The sequence below is a fragment of the Oratosquilla oratoria genome, unplaced genomic scaffold, assembly GCF_046742065.1.
Source record: "Oratosquilla oratoria isolate Oo_2021 unplaced genomic scaffold, ASM4674206v1 SCAFFOLD45, whole genome shotgun sequence".
NCBI classification, from domain to species: Eukaryota; Metazoa; Arthropoda; class Malacostraca; order Stomatopoda; family Squillidae; genus Oratosquilla; species Oratosquilla oratoria.
The window spans coordinates 3,674,080-3,689,889 of NW_027467710.1; the positions used below are offsets into that span (position 1 = coordinate 3,674,080).

At 40.3% G+C, this 15,810-nt stretch overlaps 2 protein-coding genes across 4 annotated transcripts in view; one reads left to right on the plus strand and one right to left on the minus strand.

The window, feature by feature from the left end:
- Positions 1-15,810, plus strand: part of LOC143023129 (uncharacterized) — a 136,882-nt gene that overhangs the window by 33,827 nt on the left and 87,245 nt on the right. For all 3 annotated transcript variants that reach the window (XM_076181639.1, XM_076181638.1, XM_076181640.1), the window contains one exon: positions 12,838-12,945. In XM_076181639.1, coding sequence (XP_076037754.1) covers positions 12,838-12,945 — 108 coding nt within the window. The remainder of the gene's footprint in view (positions 1-12,837; positions 12,946-15,810) is intronic.
- LOC143023126 (uncharacterized) lies at positions 6,026-8,996 on the minus strand. The gene is made up of 3 exons (XM_076181635.1): positions 8,646-8,996; positions 6,427-8,542; positions 6,026-6,099 (listed from the first exon to the last, which is right to left on the minus strand). Exons 1-3 carry the CDS (start codon positions 8,994-8,996, stop codon positions 6,026-6,028), a joined length of 2,541 nt encoding a protein of 846 aa, XP_076037750.1.

Sequence of the window (15,810 nt, forward strand, 5' to 3'; positions counted from 1 at the left end):
CTTTTGCTAACTTTTCAGTAATTTTTAAGACTGAAAATAAAAATTTTGGATTACAGTACATAAAACGTTTATTTATCAATAAAAAAGATATATTACAGTAGTTGAACCAAGAATGAACCAGGAACGTAAACAAATAATTTTTGTTAGTTGACGTGTGTTCTCAGAAAATCATGATACATGATTTGCTTTGTTATTTCATTTATTTTGAATTTATAAGGATACAATAAGTAATTTATCTGGTATAAGGATACAGTTAAGTAATGAGAAAGAAAAGAGAAAAAGCAGGAAAAAACAACTGATAAATGTAATCAAAACAATTCTTTTTGTATGGTAGGTTTGATACACTGATGCTTTTGTAATTTAGCAGTCATCTTATACTACCGATATGAGATAAATTCATAAAAATTTGCTCTAATTTTGTACCTCGTCTTATACAAAAGTCGTCTTATACACGGAAGTATACAGTAGTTGTATTATATGGGAAGGGGAGCTATGCTCGTGGTGACCCATTTTTGTTTCTTGCAAGATCAAGTTTGTTCTTAAATTCTTGTATTGTGCTTGCATACACTATTTTTTCATCCAATTCGTTCCATATATCTCTCACTCTGTGTGGGAAGCTGTTCTTTTTCAGGTCTCTTCTGTAGTTATCTTTTTTGAGTTTCATTTCATATCCTCTTGTTTTGTCTCTGTCCCACTTTAATAGGTCCTCACTTTCAAGGCATTCTATACCTTTCATAATAATATAGTAGATGGTTAGTAGGTCCCCTTGTTCTCCTCTTTGTTCCAGGGTTGGGAATTCCAGTTCAGCCAGTCTTTGTTCATTTGTCAGGTTTGAAAGTGTTGGGGCCATCTTTGTTGTTGCTCTTTGTATTCTTTCTAATTTTCTTATATTTATTGTACTGGGTTACCATATCAGCCCTGCATATTCCAGTTTTGGTCTTATCAGTGTTTGTAATATTTTCTTAACCATTTCCTTATTGATCTCAGCAAATTGTATGTTTCTCCGACTATTTTATTTATATGTTTATCTGGCGACGTGTCTTTGGTGATGATTACTCCTAGGTCCCTTTCAGAATTTACTTTCTTTACTTCTTTTCCATCAATTTTATACTGTCCTGATATTCTCTTCTTGCTTTTTCCAAATTCAGTTATACTGCACTTCTTGATGTTGAATTCTACCTCCCATCTCTTGCTCCACTCTGGGACTTTGTTTGGATCACTCTGTAATGAGTCACATTCTATTTCAGAGTTTATTCTCTTTAATAATTTTGCATCATCCGCAAAGCAGTTCATGTAACTTTCAATGCCTTCGTCCATGTCATTTACATATGTAGTACTACTCATTTCTTCCCATTTTGAATATTTGTCTCTGAGCACCACTCTCATTTTTCTTCTATGGAGGAAGTCCTCCATCCAATTCAATAGTTTTCCATCTATGCCTATTCCTATTGTTTCCAGTTTATGTAGTAATTTTTTGTATGGTACCTTATCAAATGCCTTTTGTAAGTCCAGAAAGGCACAATCTGCCCAGCCATCCCTTTCTTGCAATATATCTATCAATCATGAATAGAAACAAATTAAATCAGTGGTACATGATCTTCCTTGTCTGAATCCAAATTGTATGTATGTATGTGTGTACAGGTACTCCTCGTTTAACGACCTACTCGGTTAACGACAACTCGGAGTAACGACGGGCTTTATGACGTCGTTTAACGTAAATCTCCTGAAGTTACGACGTCGTGTACGATAATTAAGTTGGGTGAGGCAAATTTGTATGATGTTATAAATGAACTTGTACGGTGGATATTAGCTGTGAGGTAAAGTGTTCTGAAGATTAGGTCTACATTACCATCCTGCAAGCTGCAAAAACTACCTGAGGTACAGTGTATACCGGTAGTGGTAAATTTTTAGTTTCGACCATGGGCGCAATATAACAATGGAAAATTAATTATTAATTTTGTAAATTATAATGTATTAACGTAATATGCAATTTTGTGAGCGGAAATGAAAAAAAAATGCTAAAACAGATTTCGTAAGTAACGAAGTCATGTCGGACGAATGGTACACCATGTTTGTTATGATAGATACCGATGTCGAAGAAATGAAAGGATGATAAATTAATTCGTCTAACCTAAACTAAACTAACCTAACCTGTGTTTAATAAATCATTACCTGCAAATTAAATGTCATACTGCTTGTCTTCGTTGTCGTCGTCGTGAGAGACGTTGGTAGACGACAAGATGGCGTCCCGAGCCTATGCTACCGACTTCGTTCATTAGCATATTTTCTTGTAGCATAGTATTTTTTACTTTCATTTCTGCCCACAAAATTGCATATTACGTTGATACATTTTAATTTACAAAATTAATAATTCATTTTCTATTGCTATATTGTGCCCATGGTCGAAACTAAAAATATACCCCGGTATTCAATATGGAATGTAAGCATACACGGATTTGGTCATATACGGTAATTTTAGGAACCTAACCACCATAAATAAACAGTAAATAAAGCTTTAATGTACAGTATAAAAGAGGGAAAATACACGAAAATAAAGATACATGTATTGCTGGACATTGTACATGCAGTACATGTAGGTATATGTATACACTTTCGCTTAACGACCAATTCGGTTAACGACGGCGCTCTGGTCCCAATTGTCATCGTTAAACGAGGAGTACCTGTATGTATTTATGTACAAAAAACAATAGAAATGTGGCTTAGAAAATTTGGGAATACCCATGAGAGATGAATGTCATTCTCATTTCCTGTGGAAAGGAGTGGTTAAAAAACCTTTGTGACCTTTGATCTTTTGACATTTTGGTAGTGACAAAGGCTGGGGATTATGTCATCCAGTGTATCTCAGAACACATGTCAGTGTTGAGCATTCTGTGATGTCTCCCAGTTAATCTGTGGGGTCAAAGGTGTGTGAAGAATATAAAAATTTCCCTTTTTTTCAATCTATTAACTTCAGTGCAAGGTGGCCAGGCATACACTTGGATTTTATTTTTTCCCCAAGATATTGCTCAACAAGGTATATTTAGGCATACAGTACACTTGAATTGTTATTGTTGTTGTTATTGTCATTCCCTAGACTGTCTGACCAAGCAGTCCTGTATCCCTGAGGAATGTCATGGCTGGAAAGGGGTTTTCCCACAAATCCTTAATAGAGTGTGCATTGTCCTGTTGGCATGCATGATTGTGTACAATGCAGTCTTCCATATTGTGTTGTGTAATATGGGTGAAGTGTTGCATCCTGGACAGTTATCTGTGATGTGGTCATCCATCCTCTTCTGGTAACTTAGAAGGGCTGGATGGTGGCTGCACCACAGTCTGGCTAGGTGGACTGTCCTTTCAGGGTAGACACGGTTCAGAGGGGTGGATATCAGGGGGTCTGGCATGCAGCAGTGTATTGTCTTTCAGTTTGTTGATGGAGGATTGAGTTATATGACTATGGATATGCTTCTGGAGGCAGGTGTCTGGTAGCTGTGGAAGAAGAGAAGAGAGTATATGTGTGTGATATAGGTATTTGTGTGTTGTTTTAATGTTTCTTGGCATGAGTGGGTGTTCTGCTATGTAGTGTAGTGGGTGTACTGTGTTTGTGGAGGCTGCAGCAAGTATTTGTTCACCTATTATGTCAAGGTGATCCTAGACTTTGAGTTTTTTTTTTTTCATGGTGTAAATGGTCTGTAGGTATTGTGTTTGTGCAGCCTGTAATTGCACAGACAATCATTTTGCACAGACATTTTGCACAGACAAGCTGATTGACACATCATTTGATGTAAGAAAGACTTCCCTACAAACCCAGACAACACACCCTTCATAGACTGCTAGATGAAACATAATCTATAACCTCAAGCACTCGTAAGCCTGTGGCCCTGACAACATAAGTAACATCCCCCTAAAACACCTTGGACCACATGGCATACACACCTTCACCAATGTTGCAAACTACAGCTATTCACACAACACTATACCCAACATTGGGAAGCATGGGAAAATCATTACTTTTCCCAAACGCAACAAAGACCCAACAGTTCCAGCATCACACTGCCCAGTCACACTTCTCTGCATCCCCTCCATAGTCACAATGGGATTGTTGTAGTGCAGGGTGGTGATCTAAATACAAGCATGCCAGTGCTATTCTTACTTGTCTTGGGAATACTTTCTCTACTGGATTGATTGCTGGTAATGTTACCCCAAAGAGCAATATTCTCACCTGTACCAATCATCATCTTCACAAGTAATCTCCACTGACCATATCCAGAGCATAACTCCAAAGTGCCCTATGCTGACATAAAGATAATATCTCAACTCAGCAACTACATGATAGCTTCTAAAATCACCCACACATAATTAGATAAACTAAAACTAGTTGAAACAAGATACTATGGAAGCTTTTGGAAATCACCAGTGGCTGAAGGAAACTAATCATATTCTACGACCAATTCTTGAGACCACATTTGACAATGCCTGAAGGAAACTAATCATATTCTACGACCAATTCTTGAGACCGCATTTGACAATGCCTTCACATCAAGGTTCCCAACAAGCAAGAAAATAAACATGGACACCCTCTAAACTACAAAGGCATAAATCCACTCCCATTTCATTCCCACATATTCCACTCCCATTCACCACCCCTCCCTCCCTCTTTTCTTGGCTCCTCATGGATGATGGGTCATTCCTGCATCTTGCCCTCTGCCTTGGGTCAGAAGCAACATAGCAAGATTCAGCACGTCTACAGCAAGGGTGCTTAGTTTAATCGGCGACCCCCCCTCTCTATCCTCTCATGCAGAAAAAGAGAAGACAGGGAGAAATCCCTTTGGGCTGTATCAAAATATCATCCATACACAACCGTTCTCCAGTCACCCCTATCTTCTGTCTTCTCCCTTCCTCAACAGACATTCTCCTTTTTCCCAATGCCCCTTTTACCCCATTCATCCATCTCATCCTTGGTCACCCCCTACTGTTTACTCCTTCCATCTCTGCCCTCCACACCTCTTTTACTAATCTTTCTTCACTTATTCTTTCCATGTATCCAAACCATCCCAATACTCTTTCATCAAATCTATCTCCCAACTTCCTTTCCACCCCCATTCTCCTTCTCACCTCCTCATTTTATGCTCTGTCAAACCTAGTAACCCCTACCATACTTCTCAGACATTTCATCTCAAAAACATTTAAAATCTTCCTCTCCTCCTCTCTTATGTTCCATGTTTCTGCCCCATACAGTGATGTTGGCACGATCATTCCTTCATACAATCTCCTCTTAGCACCTGTCATGCCCTAAGCTCAGTTTTTGTGTGTTACATCAAACTCTAAAACAGAGTTTGAGTAATTCATACAATCCAGAGTCTCAGAGAAGAATCGCCCCTTTATAGATACATCCAACACGCCAGGATAAAGAAAGAAGATATACAAAATCACTGAAATATTTACTAACACAACTAGTGAGAATATCTCTTACAAAGTACCGACAATGTGCAGAGGTCGAGTGCGGAGGGAGCAGCGTGGGTATCTGCACCCCCCAATTTATACCCCAGCCGCACAACACAGGTGCTATTGCCCAAGTACCAACTTATCTTAATACATATATTCCTGTCCCTATCTACCCAACTCCACACATCCATTACTTCCTTTATTTATGCATGGAGAGGGTTTACAATAATTCCCTAGCTTATACCTTAACCTACAAGGCAGTGAGGTAGAAAAGGAGGGGAGGCGCTAATTCGTCTCATTCTTCTTGGTTAATGCGCCCCTTGACCTCAGCTAGCGTGCGGCGTTGGTTTCGTACCACTCCGCCGCTTGCCTATGAGAGCTTTTGCGCACGTTCTAGGTCAAGAGAGGGGACGCCGTCTTCACAACCGTCGGACTTAAGCCGCTCCATATTTGGTCCGTATTATAGGTCACGCCGAGGGGTTGCAAAACACAGTGTAGTCATGCTCCAGGAATGAATATGTCACATCACGAGTATGAACCCGGTGTGACGTGACATACATCCCCCTTCACTGGACAAAAATGTTCAAACCTGCAGAGCAAGGGTTGAACATTTTGTGTCTGGACGTGATAGGGCATCAGCAATCATGTTACTCTTCCCTGAAATATATTTAAGATTCAAATCGTGACCCTGGAGTGCTAGCGCCCACCGAGCCAACCTATCACTCTTAGCCTTCCCTTCTATAATGTACTTAAGAGGATTATGATCACTAAGAACTATCACCTTACCATCTAAAAACACCTGGAATTTCTTTAGCGCTAATACGAGACTGAGGGCCTCCTTCTCAATTGTAGAATACCTAGTCCGATAATCCTTGAGGACTTGAGACATAAATGAAATAGGTCACATGGAACCATCCCTTTCCTGAGCTAACACAGCACCTACAGCCACTTGACTGGCGTCGCATAGAATAAAGAAGGTCTTACTATAGTCAGGAGCCACCAAGACGGGACGACTTGAGAGAAGCCTCTTGCACTCATCAATAGCTGCATTTGCGCCTTCATTCCACCTGAAAGGATTACAAGAGAGCATGCGGGTCAAGGGAGCGGTCACATCAGCGAGGTTTGGACAATACCTTCTATAATAGTTCACCATACCCAAGAATCTTCGGATCCCCTTCTTCGTCTTCGGGACCTGGAACTCTGCAATGTCCTTCACCTTAGCTTCTACTGGTGAGATACAATTTTGGCCAACCTGATGGCCCAAGTACTCGATAGTGCTCCTTCCAAAAGAGCTCTTTTTCAAATTTACGGTGAGATGAGCTTGGGCCAACCTGCCAAACAACTCCTTTAGCTGGTGAAGGTGATCCTCCCAACTGTCAGAGAAAACTACAATGTCATCTGAGTATGCCTTGACACCGGGTAATCCCTCAACTATCCAATTGACCAGGCGTTGGAAGGATGCTCTGCTGTTCTTCATTCCAAAGGGGGTAACTTTATATTGAAAGTGCCCTTGTGGAGTAACAAATGCGGAGACCTCCGATGCTCTACTAGTAAGGGGGATTTGGTGATACCCCTTCATTAGATCCAGCTTGGACAGGAACCTAGCTGCTGCAACCTCCTCAATGAGGTCATCAATTCGTGGAAGAGGGTAGGGGTCAGCTTTGGTCACAGCATTCAGACGGCGATAGTCCACACACAATCTCCACTCACCTCCGGGTTTCGGAACCAACACAGCAGGCGAAGCCCAGGGGCTCGTGCTTGGTTCCACCAACCCTTGTTCCATGAGCTGCCTGACTTCCTCCTCCATGATTCGCTTCTTCTGGGGCGACAGTCTATACGGGGCTTGCCTCACAGGCCTCGCTCCATCTTCTAGGATGACGTCGTGGTGTATCGCTTGGGTAATGGTGGGGTATGAGGAGAACACATTGGCATTCTCGCTTAGCAGCGCTCTGACCTCTTCCCGCATTTCTCCCTCTAGTGAGGATAAGGACTTCTCCTCCGCCTCACTAGTGTTTGATCTGTCCAAATCATAAAACAGATTTAGATTATCAATGTCTGAATCCAGGCTCCCATCATCTCGTCCTGTCTCGACTACCCCAATTGCACCCTCTTCTACTATTCCCCTGAACTCTTTAAGGAGGTTAATATGTACTTGTTGGACCCCAGACTTTCTCATTGGGTTTATTAAGACATAATTGTGGCCCCCTTTCCTTTCAAGTACCTTGAATGGTCCCTCATATTTTGGATGCAATGATGATCTTTGAGGGGATAGTACAAGCACATAATCTCCTGCCTTGAATTCCCTCTTAACAGATTTCCTATCATAGTATTCCTTATGATTCCCCTGGGCATTTTCAAGGTTCCTTTTGGCTATTTGCCTAATTTTCCTCAGTTTCTCAAAATTTGCGCCCACTAGATTAGCGTACTTGACATCTCCCTCTGAACCCTTGGATAAAATTTGTTCATACAGGGCAGCGAGGGGTTCCCTCGGGGCCCTACCAAACATTAAGTAGAAAGGGGAAAACCCTAGTCCCTCATGCGTGGTTATTCTGGATGCATACAATAAAAGGTCTATACCCTCGTCCCAGTCCCTCTCAAATTCCAAAATGAAGGCTCGGATCATACGTTTCAAGGTTCCGTGGAACCTTTCAAGGCTCCCCTGACTTTGGGGATGGTACGCTGAAGCGACTACATGCTTTATATCGAAATTTTCCAGAGCTCCCTTGAAAATTCCACTTAGAAAATTTGTGCCTCTATCACTTTGAACCTCCCGAGGCATACCCATTTTACTAAAATAAGACATTAGGGCCTTCGTTATTGTCTTGGCCTTAATGTTTGACAAAGGGATCGCTTCAGCGTATCGAGTAGCTAGGCACATGATAGTGAGGATGTATTGTTTCCCCGACTTGGTCTTTGGGAGGGGACCTACACAATCAACTACCACTTTAGAGAAAGGTTCCTCAATGACTGGTACTTGGCACATAGGAACTCTTCTCGGAGTATCATTGGGTTTCCCCGTTACTTGGCACACCACACATCGGTTGATTAATTCCTTGATATCCTCCGACATCCGAGGCCAGAAGAAGTGCGCCGATATGGCCTGTTTGGTTTTTGAGATCCCGAGATGGGCGCATGTAAGTTCATGTGCGATCTCAACTATCTTCCCGCGGTACTACAATTTGAGTAATAATGTCCCCTCCTACCTTATCGGGAGTCCTGTGTCTTCTCAGGATCACGCCACTCTCAGTGATGAATTCTTCTCTGCCATTCTTCTCCTTTTCCACACTTCGGCGTATATCTTCTAACCCAGGATCTTCTTGTTGGAGTCGGATGAGTTCTTCCTTGCCCATGGCCATCCCACGGATAACTTCTTCGGCCAAGGGTTCCTCTCCCTGGCCTTCTGCTTCTCCCTCATTCATTATCAGTCTTACCTCTTCTCTTCTCCTGCTTTGGGATTCTTCTGAGGACGCGTCTTCATGGGTACGGTCGAGCAGGGGGTCTAGGTCAAGAGAGGGGACGCCGTCTTCACAACCATCGGACTTACGCCGCTCCATATTTAGTCCGTATTATAGGTCACGCTGAGGGGTTGCAAAACACAGTGTAGTCATGCTCCAGGAATGAATATGTCACATCACGAGTATGAACCCGGTGTGACGTGACAGCACCCATTCCCAAATGTCTATTTCTCATTACACTTTTTAATCCCCCAATGCATATACTTGCTTATCTCAATCCTCCAAGGGATTTACTTGCTTCACCTCCACTCCCTTTCCTTCCACATTTGCACCCAAGTATGTAATGCTATCCACTTCCTCCAATCTCTCCCTTAATACTGACTTCCAATTTGCTGCCATCCTTCCTTTGTACATCTCATCACCTTACTTTTCCTCACATTTATCTTCAATAACCTTCTTTTGCACACATTCCCAAACTCCATCACTAATTTAATACCTCCTCTGATCCCACTACAAGTGCAGTGTTGTCAGCAAACAACAACTGGCTTATCTCCCAATTCTCTCCATTTTCTTTACCTCCAATCCCCTGCCCATTACCCTTGCATTTACCTCTCGCACTGCCCCATCCATGTATAAATTGAACTAAGGTGACATAACACCCCTGGTGACATCTCACATTTACCTCAAATCACACTCACTCCATTTCTAATTCTAACATAGGCTCTACTGCTCTTGTAAAAACTCTTGACTGCTCTTAACAGTTTTCATTCTATCCCATATATCTGCAAAACCTCCCACAGTGCCTTCTTGTCTACCCTATCATAAGCCTTTTCCAAATCCATAAGGGACCAAAAAAACATCCTTATATTTTCCTAAAGCCTTCTCACATATCTGCATTACCACAAAAATCTGATCCATGCAACCCCTACCTGTTCTAATCCCACATTGTTCCTCACCAATTACTCTCTCTTTTCCTCTCCTAATCCTCTCAATCAAACCCCCCCATAAATCTTCCCAACTACACTCAACAAACTGATTCCTCTGAAACTACTACACTCATACTTGTCCCCATTTCCCTCCTCCAGTCCTCAGGTACTCTACCATTTTTTAGGCAAACATTTATTAACCTCACCAGCCAGTCCACCATCACTGCACCTCCATTTTTTAGACATTCCACATGGCATCAATCCAACCCAGGTGCCTTACTTGTTCTCATCATTTTAATAACTGCATTCACCTTATCTTTCCTTATTTCTCCTCCATTTTCCTCATTCATCACTGTCATTTTCATAGCGCTTCCCACAGCAACGACCTTTCCCACTTTATCCTCCATCACATTTAGCAACTCCCAAAAGTACTCTGCCCTACACAAATAAATAAATATATATATATATATATATATATATATATATATATATTCATATATATACATATATATATATATATATATATATATATATACATACATGCATACATATATCACAGGTGAAAAATGCAGTAACACATTTGTAAATCACAGCCAACACCACAGTCGAACGAAAAAAAGAACTGCGTAAGGGAAACTATATATTTCGATTGCTAACTGCAATCCTCTTCAGTAGTATCCTCCCTCCACTTTGTACTACTGAAGAGGATTGCAGTTAGCAATCGAAATATATATATATATATATATATATATATATATATATTTGTATGTATTGATAATGGGATGCACAGAAACTACCCCAATGGAACATCTATATGTAACAAAAATCTCCCCCAAAGAACGTCATATGAAAATGATAGGCACACATTTCTTTGAAAGAGCCCTGAGCCCCACACATTCCTCTTATTGCACATTCAGTCAATCTGTAGCTCCTAGTTTCTCTTACAAAAGACCCACTGCCTCCAGGAAACTGGCAACATTTTTCAAGCAGGATAATAAATCAGTTAGAGAAGAGAAATTGTATTGCTGTCTGGAGATGGTATGGAGTATTGTATTATTTATTTTCTTGTTTTCTGGTGAAGTGGGATTGAAGCCAGTTTTGGAGTAGTACTTGTTCATAATGTCACATTGCTGTTTAGGTGATGGTGTTTTGTCTGAGGTTGCTCAAACTACTTCAGGGTTGGGTGGGGTTAAGTTTTGAGGTTTTGATGGTTTTTATGACTCCATATTTTCCCATTGTTGACCTTTACATCTATGTTGTCTATTTTTTCCAGGATTTCTTTCTTCTTGTTATTAATTTGTTTTTATTGTTATTGTTTACTTGTTTTAGTTGCTCTTTTTCTTGTTCTGTGAAGTTCTTTCTTTATCTATTCCTTTTTCTTTAATGAGGCTATTGCATGTGTGAGGTTAAGGTTATTTTTTTTTTTCTTTAGCTTCTGGTTATGCGTTTCTCACATACTTTTTGGATGGTATTTACTACTTTATTTACAGCATTATCCACAGTTGGAAAGTGTTATGTTCCAAAGTGTTAAAGTTATTTCTTAGTGTTTTCTAAGTATTTCTGCCAGTTCAGTGTTTGGAAGTTTTGGCAGACTTATGCCACAATCCCTATACTATGGTGTAATCCCTGAAGCTGAATGGAATTGTGTGGTATTAGCCAGATTATGTAAAGAGCATTATACATATACATATATATATATATATATATATATATATATATATATATATATATATATATATATATATATATATATATATATATATATATATATATATATATATATGCAGAAAAAACCACTGAGGAAAAAGAAAAACTGATGACCAAGCACTTTCGTCTATTCAGACATCCTCAGGGTACATGTACCCTGAGGATGTCTGAATAGATGAAAGCGCTTGGTCATCAGTTTTTCTTTTTCCTTGGTGGTTTTTCCGCATATTTAGAATCACGAGTTTATGTGATTTCTCATGCATATATATATATATATATATATATATATATATATATATATATATATATATATATATATACATACATACATACATACATACATACATACATACATACATACATACATATAACAAAGGCTCCTTCCCCCTACACGGGGGGTAGCCAAAAAGAAAAAGGTATAGAAACCACTCCCACCCATTCCATTCCCCATACATTCCACTCCCCGCCCCCCCCCCTCCCATCCCGGCACCTCCCAGATGACAGGCCAGGCCCGCATGCTATCCACCCCCCGTGGCCAGACGCAGTGCTGCAAGACACAGCACATCCACAGCAAGGCCACTCCATAAATTCGGCGACCCCCCCTCTCCGTCCCCCATGCAGAAAAGGAGAAGTCGGGGAGAAATCCCTTCGGGCTGCGTCAAATTCCCTCTCACACACACCTCCCCATCCCCCACCCACTCCCCCCATGCATCACAGCACCATTCACACACAACCCTGCTCCACTCACCCCCATCTTCCGTCCTTTCCCGTCCTTCCTCCACAGACATTCCTCTCTTTTGTAATGCCCCTTTCACCCCATCCATCCCTCCCACCCTAGGATGCCCTCTAAATATATCCTATCTGTCTGTATTTAAATACCAAGGGCTTCTTTCCCCTTTTAAGGGAGGTAGCCAAGTCAGAGGCATGCACCAACTCTTCTTATTGATTGATTAATTTTGATATATTTTAAACCACTGGTCGAGTGGGTTAGGGCGTTGGTATTTGCAACAGATGTTGAGGTGATGGCAGTTGGAACCCTGCCACTGGTGAGTTGAATCAAGGGCATGGTTGATTAAATTCCATGATACAAAGTCCTCTGTAAGGGGCATCATCTTAGCCTCCTGCTAGTAAGGAGTTTCATGATGTAAAACCGAATTATCATCATCATCAGGTTTAAAATATAGGTTGGGGTGTCTAGATTACTCAAATCATTTACATAATTATGCAATTTGCTGTTAATTTAGTATGATTTATAGATACCTTTTATTCTTTAGAACAACGAGTCATGAGTTTTGGTGTTATTGCAGGTGAACAGAGCATTACCTCAGTGGTTACTCCTCATCGGCCTGCACCCCCACCTCCTCCTGATGGCATGACTGGTGATCAAGAGGAATTCTATTCACTGCCTCCTGAAGGTATTTGAATCTACAATACATACATAGGCATAGTCCCCATTATAAGGAGAATGACCTTGTCAAAGCATACTTTTCACCATAACTGTTTTTGGGACAAAAATATGGAAAGTGTCCCCAGTTGCTACATCACCCCCATTAGTACAACTTCTATGACATGTAAGGAAACAATCAATCAGTTGTTGGCAAGAGTTTCATTAAGTGGAAAACATGCATGCCTCACAATGGCTGGAAGCATTTCTCAAACCCTCCTATAGATCTCTTTGGGAAGAAAATTTGGACTGTTGTTTGTGTTGTATTTGTGTGGTACTGTTTCTATGTCACCAGCTGAAAGTGGTAGGAGAAGGGGAGCAGTTGCTGGCTGTCAGGTTCTCATGTGTGAAAAAAATGTAAGAAATACAGTTGATAGGGAGAGATCCTAGGCCCTACAGGGCTGTACCCTCTGATGGAAGTGAGGGGGTTCATGGGTTTTGAAAATGGGCAGCTTAACTGTCTATCTTGCTGGATTCCCACATATAGGTACTCATTATTGGTCCCTAAAAGGGAAAATGGATAGTCACTATCTGAGTTACGACCTAGATCGGTTCTGACCAACCAGTTGTAAGTCAGATTGGTCGTAAGTTGGATCCCGTTCAAAATGGCTGACATGAGGGTTATACTCTAGGATACATGATATCAATATGTTGCATTTTTAAGTAACGTTTTCTATTGAATACTATTATATACATGCTGTTTACTGTTTATCAATTCTATGCCTTTTAGTTTCATTTTTATCATTTTTTCTTAGTTTTTAATGTTTTAATACTGTACTGTATTTCAGTATATAGTAGAACCTCTACATACGAATTTAATTCGTTCCAGGACCTACTTCGTATGTTGAAATGGTCGTATGTTAAATCAGATATTCCCATAAGAATACACTGTAATTCATTTAATTCGTCCCACAGCCCAAAAACCTATGATAACTCACTACAAAGTAATGTCGTAACACATTCATAAAATTCAACAAGAACCCACTGTGTTGGATAAGAAGAAATGAAATATATGATATCCATATACAGGTAAACGTTGACTTACGATGGCCGCGACTTACGATTGTTCGACTTTACGATGACGACGACGACGACGACGATATGATAATTTAACCCCTTCCATACGGTGCCGCACACGTAGGCGTCATGAGGAGCAAGTGGATTCGCGACGCTGCCATATCGGCGTCTTGATTATATTTATTGTAGTCGCCCCTGTGTTTTTACATTCTCTCAAATGCGCCCTGAATCCCATTCTCTGTGGTTTTCAAAATTCGCGGGTGAAAGAGAGAACGATCGATATAAGCGGTGACTATATTTTATGATGCGAGTATTATTACGACACGTCGTACGGCTGGCATTGGCTGCTGCCCGCGAGATTTAAGTTCCGTACTGAAAATACATATTATAGTGTTTGAATATGGTAAAAAGGATAAAAATAATTAAATAAACTACTGTACATGTTTAATAGGCTATATTCAGTATCTCTGGTGGTTAATATACAGGTAGGCTAGGTACAGTGACCACGGAACAGAGTGATACACAAATTGGGGATCGACTTACGATGAAATCGTCTTACGATGGCTCTATCGAAACCTAATGCCATCGTAAGTCGACGTTTACCTGTATTTCGATCACGGCCTGTGATCCTCTTCAGTGGAATACACCATCCTGATAAAATTAAATATAGTGTTGCCTCAGGTCTTTTCCTGAGGGCACTCAGATTATGTAGTCCACACTATTTGGAAATGGAGATAACAACCATCAGGAACCAATTAAAAAGAATAGGGTATCCTGATTGGTTTTTAAATAGAGCCCTAAGCAAAGCCAAAACTAGTCATTTTGGATCCACTTCCCATTCCAGTAAGAATTTCAGTTGGGACAAAAACAGTATCAAATTGCCTTATAATAGGTCCTTAAATGACATTTCGCAATTTCTACCACAGAAAGATATTAACTTTGTTTTTAGTTTTCCCAATAATTTGTCTAAGAAAATAGTTAATGTACATCAAAGACCTAGAGAAGAAATGCATCAAGGTGTGTATAAACTTCCATGCTCGGATTGTAATAATGTATATTGGGTACAAACAGGTAGAGATTTACACACCAGGATGAAAGAACACAAAAATTCAGTCAAATATGCACAACAAAATTCTGCTGTCTTCCAACACGTAGACAAGGAAGGCCATCGTATAGATTGGAACGAAGCAAAAATTATCTTCAATTCAAAGTGCATTTTTAAAAGGAAAATAATAGAATTATCCTTGATAAATAAATTTCCTAATTTCAATATATCATATGGACAATGGTCACCTGACTGCATTACTACCTGGGCAGTCAACAAATTATTACCATCTTTGGTGAAGGCGGGTGACCTGCCCCGCAAAGCATTAGATGCTACCTGAGTCCTATCCATGTTCCTTCTTTTACTGTACATAAGACATGCCTTTTGCTCCACTACTCTGTATTCCACTGAAGAGGATCACAGTCCGTGATCAAAATATATGGATATCATTTATTTCATTTCTTCTTATCCAACACAGTGGGTTCTTGTTGAACTATGATAACTCCTTAATAAGTACTGTACTGCAGATAATTACACATAGCAATAAAACAAATGCATTACTGTATATAAGAGAGATGTAAAAAAAATAATTTATAAAGAAATAATCAATAAAAAGGGTTTTTTATTGTCACTTTACCTTAGAGACAGGTGAACGGAGGTGTAGGCTTGGCGATGCAGGAGACGGTAGGTGTGGGTAGAGAGGTGGTGACTGAGATACGTATCGTAACTTAGGCCACTCTAACTTACACTAGGTGAACCTTAAACTAACTTAGC